The following is a 9,354-nucleotide window of genomic DNA, read 5'->3' as shown; positions in this document are numbered from 1 at the left end:
CGTGTAGGTCGTATTTTTATTGTAGATCTCTACTTATAATGTTCTTGTTACGTCGCATGTATAAAGTTTCTCGTTTACTATACACGTCATTTGATTCATCTGCTGGTACAAGAATCGAGACTAGCCAATTTTATCTGAAGTTGTCTAAGTGGTTCACATTATGCATGTACAAGTCGCTAACATCATTGCAACGAGCGAAAGGAAAAACGGTTTTAAATGATCTTAGCTGAAAACATTTTTATTCACATGTATCATTTATCAGAATTTCTCAGATATTTAAACAAGGAAATAAAGTTTCTTCTCCGTAACTAGAAAAACGGAGAAGCAAGTGGCCTTTCATTCATGGCCTCGTTTTGGGAGTAGGCATCATGGCTCAGACCCCGACAGTTCGACCAATCAAGTTACCCGAACTCTAATTAACGAGAATGTATGTTCCACAACGATATCGGATCTTCGACCGGGAAAACAGTGAAAGTCACGTACTATAGAGAATGACATATGGCGGGAGTCAGCTCTGTGTCGAACAAGGGCAGTAAATGAGGCCTTGGGGTGTCAGGAGGGGTTCGCCAGAGAACAGTTTAGTCTCAATCCTCCGTGGATCAAGGAGTTACAGGAAGAAGTCGGATACCATGACCAACTCAACACGATAAAAATCTCCAAACATCTCCATGGCCGAGAATTTACCGATGATGCAAGGGAGCATGGGTAGGTTCTTTTTGTTTTCCTTTTTTTTTACCCATCATGCTCTCATGTTTTCAAGTTCTTGTATTTATTTTGCTTATTAGAGATGTGCGGAGAGCACAATGTTGGACAAGTGGCGTCTTAGCTAAAACTTTCAATACGCTTCGACTTATCCAAACTTCTGGCAAATAATCAGGACCGTCTAGGATTTCCTCAGCTGCTCCATTAGTATGACAATTTTAAGTAGGCACAAAATTTATAAATGTTTGTCGATAAAGCTGTTTTTCAGCAAAATAAACAAACGTTCCAGACCTCGGCAGGAAATACTTCCGGAAGGGCAGAAGACATAAAACTGCTGAATCCGACGTGATCTCTTATCATGATACAATCAACAAATGGTACAGAATCGAGAAAATTACAAAACCATATTTGTTACATTTTTAAGCCTGTAGCTATAATCGTGCTAAGATTATGTGAAAATAGGATCTGATGTTGAATTCGAGGTGTTGAAGAGATTGAACAGCCGCCAGTAGTTAGCAGGCCAGACGCGCGAGGTATAGCAAGCTCGTGTATACTCTTTATATTGATAGTCCAACGCCACTCGTACATTTTACACGCAATAGGTTTCCCAGATGACGGACTGCACAGAAAACAGCAGTTGGGATGTGCGGTATAGACGTAAACAAACTTGACATACGAACAAAATTCCTTAAACACATGGGTGCTAAATATTGTGTACCCACTCGCAACACGTTTGGGTACATAGATGTACGAAACTATACAGGAATACGGCATGGTTTACGCCAAAGAAGAATCGCACCTTAAGTTCTGTCCAATACATCTGTTCGAATCGGATGCAAAACATCAAATACCAATGAACATATATGCTGTATAAGGGTGATTTTAAAAAAAAATGGTACATGCAGATGTTAAAGACGTCTAAGTTATAATTTTTTTCTGAGATAAATTGGACGGATAATTTTTGTGTACAACTACACGTACCTTTTTGTACGCACAGTTCTGAATAGTTAATCGGCGTCTCCAGTTTGTCCAGTCCCAGCAAAATGAAGGCAACCATAAACTATGTACCTAGAATTTACTCACTATTTCCTGCTTGGCTATACATCAATACGTATCCGCCAGTAGCCAAGGGGTTTATACTGACAAGTACAAATGACAATACATGTGTATTCACCGGCCATCAGTTTGTTTTAACAATAATTCTTTACCATAATCCATTTTATACAATAAATACTCATAAAGCAGTTTATTCATCATTGACAGACAGCTTAACCGCCATCTACAGTTAACTAACCTAACTTTGAACAAAATTTTGTCAAGAAAAAATCAGTAGACATTGGTATATGCAAACCTGTGTTGTCTTATTCTCCAGTCTTAAGTTATGTTGCTAAACTATGTTGTATGTTGCCTCTAAAACAATACAAATAACGATCGAAAAGTAATGGCTGTTTCCAGTAACTTTGTCTACAGTTGATTAAACAGGGCCTTATACTGACCATTTCCGAGCATAAGCTCACAATTTGAAAAGGAAATACTTAAACTGTCGATATTTTCACTATTGCTGTATTAGGGTGAATCATTTCTAATTACCCACTGTTCTTGGTTATTCAATAAAATATACTGATATGTCGTACATGACAAAGGACCTGGTATGATAAGGCCGGGAATCGGTCCCTGTGCGAGAAACTGCGCACTTCAAGTAGCGGAATTGACTACATCTGTGAGTGACAGCTACAGACACACTCGTAAGGCTACATTTTTTTCGGTTCTGTTTTACTTTTCTCTTCCTGTTATATGGCAAGCATGCCATTTGTAAAGCTCTAAACAAACGATGTATAGGTCATAAAATTGCAAAATTGTGGCCGGTTCCAGTCACTCTGAAATATCTTTTTTTGCATTGGACAACGTAGAATTTTGAAAATCGCCACAGTACAAATGTAACTTTAGGAAAAATTCTTGAGCACGCAGTTATGCACCAATCAATGAAATAACTATGTAACAAATGTAACTTTAAGCCTTATACTTGCTCATAACATTAATGTCTGTAATAGCTAGAGGGCCACGTGCTCTGAACCAGGATTCCCTTATGATTTCGCTATAGTTGTTAAATGTTGGGTAATACTATAGCTTGACCATTCTTATTCATGGTAACATTTATTTATTGCAAGACGACCTTTATCTTAACTCACACTAAGGTATGTTTCCAAAGAGGTGTATCCTGTTTTCAACAGCCACCTCTTTATCCCACTGTACTATGATGGATGCCTGAAAGACTTTTGCAGAAATACGGATTTTAGACTTGCCAAAATATGACAAAACTGATCATATTATAAAGTTTATGTTTTACATATGAAGACATACGTCAACCAAAACGAAACTTTAACAGCATGTAGAAATACAAACGTGAAAGTTTCAGCAAAAAAAAAATTCTGATTAACGTTGATCTTTAAATTGTAAGTTAAAAACATCCTCGTTTAACGAAAAATTGACGTTTGTGATCGAGAGTGCGTTTTTGAAGGGTTATTATTAAGCAACCATTTCTTCTATGACCATATAACTTTCATGGCTGCTTCGACCAAGATTTATACTTCTGATTTAGAAATTTACAGAATTGTGCTGGGATTTTGAAATTTACGCTTTGTTATCGTACCTGTCTGGGGCTGATTCTCCGCCTTACCATACCAGATAATGTAGGAAGCTTCCTGACAAGTTGCCTGACCTTATTATTGGTTTCTAAAGATTTAAAGCATGTAAGGCCTGGGAGGCCTCACATCGGGCCTATATGGACAACAAACTTATAAAAGCGTTGGTGTGAAACAAATGAACTCTTTGTTAATTAAGTAACACGGTGTTTCTGGTAAGGTGCCTTTGGCGCCTGGAAGATGCTGTTACAGTATGTGGCAGACCGTAACGAACTGCGGACTGACCAAAGCGGGCCTAAGTTACTTCTGAGCGACGGACCTGTCCCATCAGCGGACACGCCTGACAGACTTCTCAGCTCATTACACATCTCAGGGCTATAAACGACTCTGTGAACATCATCCTTACCACTCTTCCAATGTCATTAATGTTCACATGTGGTCGCCTAAAGGAAATCTTCAGATGTGCTGACCAGCATACAGTCAATGCCCATACAGGTTTCTCCTTTACAAGCTCCCAAACATTTGCAAAATTCTGACTTCGAAGTAAGCTTCTAAGAATAAATCTAAATATTACATGCTAGTTTCTAATCATTTACCAAATTATTTCTTTAGCGACAGGGGTTTTTTTTCGGCATATTTCACCTGTGTTGTTGTTTAAGAATTCTGCATACCTCACAGAATTAATATTGGGGAAAACTCTTTATCAATCATTAACTTAAGAACAGGTCTAAACAACAGTGTCGAAGTTCGATCACAAAGATTGTAGGTGGTTCATAGATAGTCCATGTATATAGAAGAGATCATCTTTCTTTCGATATCAGTCAAAGTCAAAAATACCTTTCCTCAATGTGAGGATTTCCAGTTATACCTATATCTGAGGTTAGTGGTTTACTCCAGCCATTGCGATTCCGTGCACCCGTAAACCTGACCTCTGTCATGTTAGTAAAACATTCTTTAGCCGGGCGATAAACAACAGTTTATTTGGTTATATGCAGCAACCCCACGTGAACACAACAGATAAAATGTATGTATTACGTCATATAAGCTCTGTTCGAAATGCTTCACGAGGTCTTCATGGTGATCTAGATGAATCTAGTGGTCAACAAACAACGGTAATGTCTTAAACAAATCTAGGTAGGCAGGGTATCTAAACTGAGATAGAGCTCGTCAAAAATTGGGACTATACAAACTGAATGTTATTGTTCATTTGTGCAGAAAAACCTCGCCGAACGCTTCTATGGAACATCCGTTTTCTGCTTTTGATCAATCCAAACTGAAGGGGAAAATTAAGACTTAAATCAACAGGGTTTACTAAAGTAGTTTGCCTGGCAATATTAAGAAAAAAAGTTGTTTGTCTACTTTTTAGTAAAATTAACATCACGAATAATACATGCTGATTGCCCCGTGCATTGTATATGCCAACATGTTTAAATCTAAACATATCCTGTACATTTGCTCTCGATTTGTATACACTACACCACTGGATTTTAATTAAAATTGTTGATGCTAAACTTAGTTAACTTTATACTTTCCTTTTAACATCAGTTGACGAAGTAAAGTCATAATTATTCGTTCATTCATTCTTACAGATGAAATTTCAGACATACATGAGAAGAGAATAAGCAGAAATAACGGCCTAATGACAGATTCTATGAACTGAAAACAGGGGACCTGGCTGTGTTAAAAATAATTTTTGCACAGCGTTACAAAATAAACAGAAATTTTCATCATGCAAATCAAATAACCAATTATCTAAATATCGTTTTGTATTAAACCTTGTGGTAATTTTCCGCCCAAGGGCTGTTTCAGAGTAAAGTTTCACAACTGCAAATTGTATGATCGTCTTTTATGTATTAGTTTACTCTTCGAGGAGTTTCTTCTCTGCAAGTTATAAACCTTTTAGACAGAAAAAAATCACCGTGCCAGTTAAATAAAAACGAATGGGATAAAACTGTTTTGGTGCCCTTGAAAATCTCTCTTAAGTGTGCCCGTGAACTGAATATATGCCTTAATGGTGGTGCGCACCTGCAGAAATCATTAAATACTTTTTATGCGATAACGTATCCGATACAGCGTATAGTATAGCGAGCCATGGACCTTGACTGTTCTGCGGGCTGTATCCCCCTAGAGGGATATTCCAGGCCGCCAGACACATTGGGCCATAGACTGATGAATGCTTACAATACGTACATGCTCAAACAGACCGATGGTGAAACACTGCGTGTAACTGATGCAGGGGGACAGGCGTATAGGTTATGTTAAAGTGATCAGTGGCCTTCTGACAGGCTATAAGTCTGGGTGGTTGGAAGATCTCTACTCCACTCCTCCTTCAATTAATTCTTTTACGTTTAAGATTGTGATCGAGTTTAGGTTAAATTGCGATAAGTGCAAACAAATGTACATATTATATAAGTGACAGAAAACGTATAGTGGATAAATTACTGGTTGAATTACTGTCATCCAACCAACTCAAATTGTATCAGATGTACGTGATTCAGAACTCTATCATCTTGGTCTGACCCTTACATGTTTTAACATGCATGAGTTTATACATTTCCTATCAGTAAATCGCTGCTTAATTTACTTTGTATAACAGTAATTACATGCTTTGAATAGAAAAACTTTTTATTCGTTTACATGATGCATAAATTAATGAGATTAGATTTTTTATTAGCAGTATTGAATTTTAGTACATCTATAGGCTCAAAAGATGGTTACAGTAATTTTTCAACACTAGAAATAGCCTCGTCACGGAACTAGACAAGGGATCAAGCTAGTGTCCACATTTAACAAGTGGTCTCAAACTGTGTACACATATCCTTGCCGAGTTATGTGTTTCTGCGAAGTCATTCTTTTGAGACAATTTTATTACCAGTGAGGTCGTGTGTTCAAATCCAGGTTGTTGTGTATTTGGCGCGTAGGTAATGTTGAGCTCAGGATAATTTATATGGAGAGATTAAGGTCTATCTGTAAAATTAAACAATGGTTACATTTATCGTTATATTTTAACACAATTAACATATAATACTGACGGCCGTACGTGGGAATGTCTGCAACAACCTGCCGATAGACGTGTGTTTCCCCTGCGCTTTGCTCGGTTTCCTCTCACCATAATGCTGGCCACCGTCGTATAAGTGAAATATTCTTGAGTTCGACATAAAACACCAATGAAAATAAAAATAAATATTGAGGCTCTCGGTCCTACGTGCATGAGAATGTCAAGCAGCTACCAGCGGATGGCTGTGGGTTTCCACAAATTTTGTCCGGTTTGTTTTCATCATAATGGTGGATGTTACCGCGCAAGTGAAATTTGTGAGTATGGCGTAAAACACGAATAAAATGAACAAATCCGTATATAACCTGTAATATTTTTTCTATTTTAGATCAGTCGTTCGGGGAGGTGAACCAGTTAGGAGGTGTATTCGTCAATGGCAGACCTTTACCCAACGCAATCAGGCTGAGAATCGTGGAGTTAGCTCAGCTGGGGGTCCGGCCATGCGACATCAGCCGACAGTTACGAGTGTCGCATGGTTGCGTGAGCAAAATACTGGCGCGATACAACGAGACAGGCAGTATACTGCCAGGTGCTATAGGGGGCAGTAAACCTCGAGTGACCACACCAAACGTTGTTAAACACATCAAATTATACAAGGAAAGAGACCCGGGGATATTCGCTTGGGAAATACGGGACAAACTGTTATCGGACTCTATCTGCGACAAATACAACGTTCCGTCAGTTAGTTCTATTAGCAGAATTCTGAGGAATAAACTTGGAGGAAACCAACAGAATATACAGCCCGTGACGTTTGACGTAACCGGCAAGTGTACCCAGGCGGGACCGGTGACGGCGCCATACAACCCCTTCAACTGTTACCCGTGCCCAAGCGGAGTGCCCACCGTGCCCACCCCTCCCCCACTGTCCACCTGTCAGCCGTGTTCAGTGGCTTACCCCAGCTACAAGTCCCCAGCCCTCAACAGCATGGCCTCTGCATACATGCCCCGGGGCTGGCCCTCCTCTCATTCCGTTTCGGACATTCTTGCCTTGCACCCCTTCCCTCAGCCGAGTTCCCAGTCATGCCCACCCGGGATGCCCCAAGAGAACCTCAGCGCCCAAATGGGTCAAACTTACAATGGGTACAACATTCGACCTTCTCTGCCTACACCCATGTATTTACAGAGTTGAAATCTGCTTTATACGTGTGTTAAATTCGTTACATCACATCATCATTTCATTGGGATCAATTGACAGACTGAAGATGATTGCCTGTTGTGGAATTTGTAATGTTGAAAGTTGAAGTGGGCCTATTGTACTTCTTTGGAAGAAGGAGTATAACCTGCAAAGGGAACACAGACGTTAACATTTATTAAATGACATCGAAAATTCGCACCAAAATTGAGACAACTTTTAGAAAAATTGTCTGATGACTTTCTGGATAGCAGAACCTATTCATGCATGCATGGCGAAAGCTTATGCTGCTAATTCTGGTTGCGTTACAAGTTGTTGTGTATGCGCAGAGATATCTCGCATAATTTTTCATATCAGGAATCCCAGTGATTTCTCTCACTATTTTTCTATATTTCCAAACCTGATCCAGTGATGATGAACGGGTGAGTGCAGTAGACTGCCCCAGTCTACAGAGCGGCATGCAGACACAGATATAACGTTCATATCCAGCTTTTCCTAACAGTGAAGACAGCACGTTTTCCCTTCCCCAATGTCGATCTTCTTATATAAACGTGGCATAAAATTTACACAGCTAAATACAAGCAGTGTTTTTAAAGGAATGATTTTGGTTACATTTCCAAGGTGATTTATGTGACTTAATGCTAGTTTTGCCTGTATGCTGAAAAACGCCACCAGTGCCTGGACGCCCTAACTTATTACGATATGCCATATGTCGCATCCCTTATGCAAACCATCTTACTGGTCTGAACTTTTGTCGCTTCTTTTTCGCTAAACTGCTCACAGTACTTGTTTGTTACTTTTATATTTTGTTAAATCACAAGCAAATTTTTTTATTTATGTGAAAAAAATGTTTAAACGAAAGAGTCTTTCTGACGACATAAATTAATCTTACTGAGCTGACAAAAGTATTTATTATGGCATTCATGTTCCAAGTTTTTCCAGTAAAATGAAGATAGATGCAAAATACATTAATAACAATATAGAAAATGTTGTCAGTGGAAAAAGAATGATTTTCTTGCATGCTTGATAACATGAGACTTCACAGAAATTGGAGGGACTATATCAGAACCGTGCAAACCCGTAATTATATGTATGTGTTATGCCGATAAAATTACGAATTAAGGATATAACTCATTGAAATTTATGGTGTTAAATGAATGTGAATTATATGCCGTTAAATAAATAAATTATTATTTTCTCACATTTATTTGCTGCATTTGATTTTTGTCTATTTATGTATCTAATTATTTATTTATTTATTTATTTGATTGGTGTTTTACGCCGAATCCCAAGAATATTTTACTTATACGACGGCGACCAGCATTCGGTGGGACGAAACCAGGCTATACCCAAGTTGCAGGCAGACCTTTCCGCATAAGTCCGAAGAGGAAGCCAGCTGGAGATATCTTATATCTTATATATATATATATATATATATATATATATATATATATATATATATATATATATATATATATATATATATATATATATATACAACTTTTGTACAAAAATGTGGATTTAATATATATATTTATATGCAAGGATGCGTAACTAGATTTCAATTAGAGTTTGCTTTGTAGGTGATGAAAGTAATTTCAAACACTGGTCATCTTTAAAACCGAATCGTAATGATATAGCTGGTTGTCAAAAAGTTATTTTTGTACCTTAGTGTTTTGATGACAGTCATTTTTACGTCTTTTCACCCATGTAGCTAAGAGTTTGATACACCAGTACAACATTATTATCCGTACAGATACAATCACGTGTGATTTACGTAGTTTGTGGTTGAATTGAGGAAAGCAACACATAGCCCAACTATAT

The 9,354-nt window shown here is 38.1% G+C and overlaps 1 protein-coding gene across 1 annotated transcript; it reads left to right on the top strand.

Annotated features, from left to right (window-relative positions):
* Positions 1–496: 496 nt before the first annotated feature.
* On the top strand, positions 497–8,673 carry LOC135468369 (paired box protein Pax-1-like). Its single transcript, XM_064746582.1, has 2 exons — positions 497–705; positions 6,728–8,673. Exons 1-2 carry the CDS (start codon positions 669–671, stop codon positions 7,525–7,527), a joined length of 837 nt encoding a protein of 278 aa, XP_064602652.1. The 5' UTR covers positions 497–668; the 3' UTR covers positions 7,528–8,673.
* Positions 8,674–9,354: the final 681 nt, after the last annotated feature.

This window comes from Liolophura sinensis, chromosome 6 (genome assembly GCF_032854445.1).
Source record: "Liolophura sinensis isolate JHLJ2023 chromosome 6, CUHK_Ljap_v2, whole genome shotgun sequence".
NCBI lineage: Eukaryota > Metazoa > Mollusca > Polyplacophora > Chitonida > Chitonidae > Liolophura > Liolophura sinensis.
Note: the sequence above shows the minus strand (reverse complement) of the source record. Positions and strands in the feature narration are given on the sequence as shown.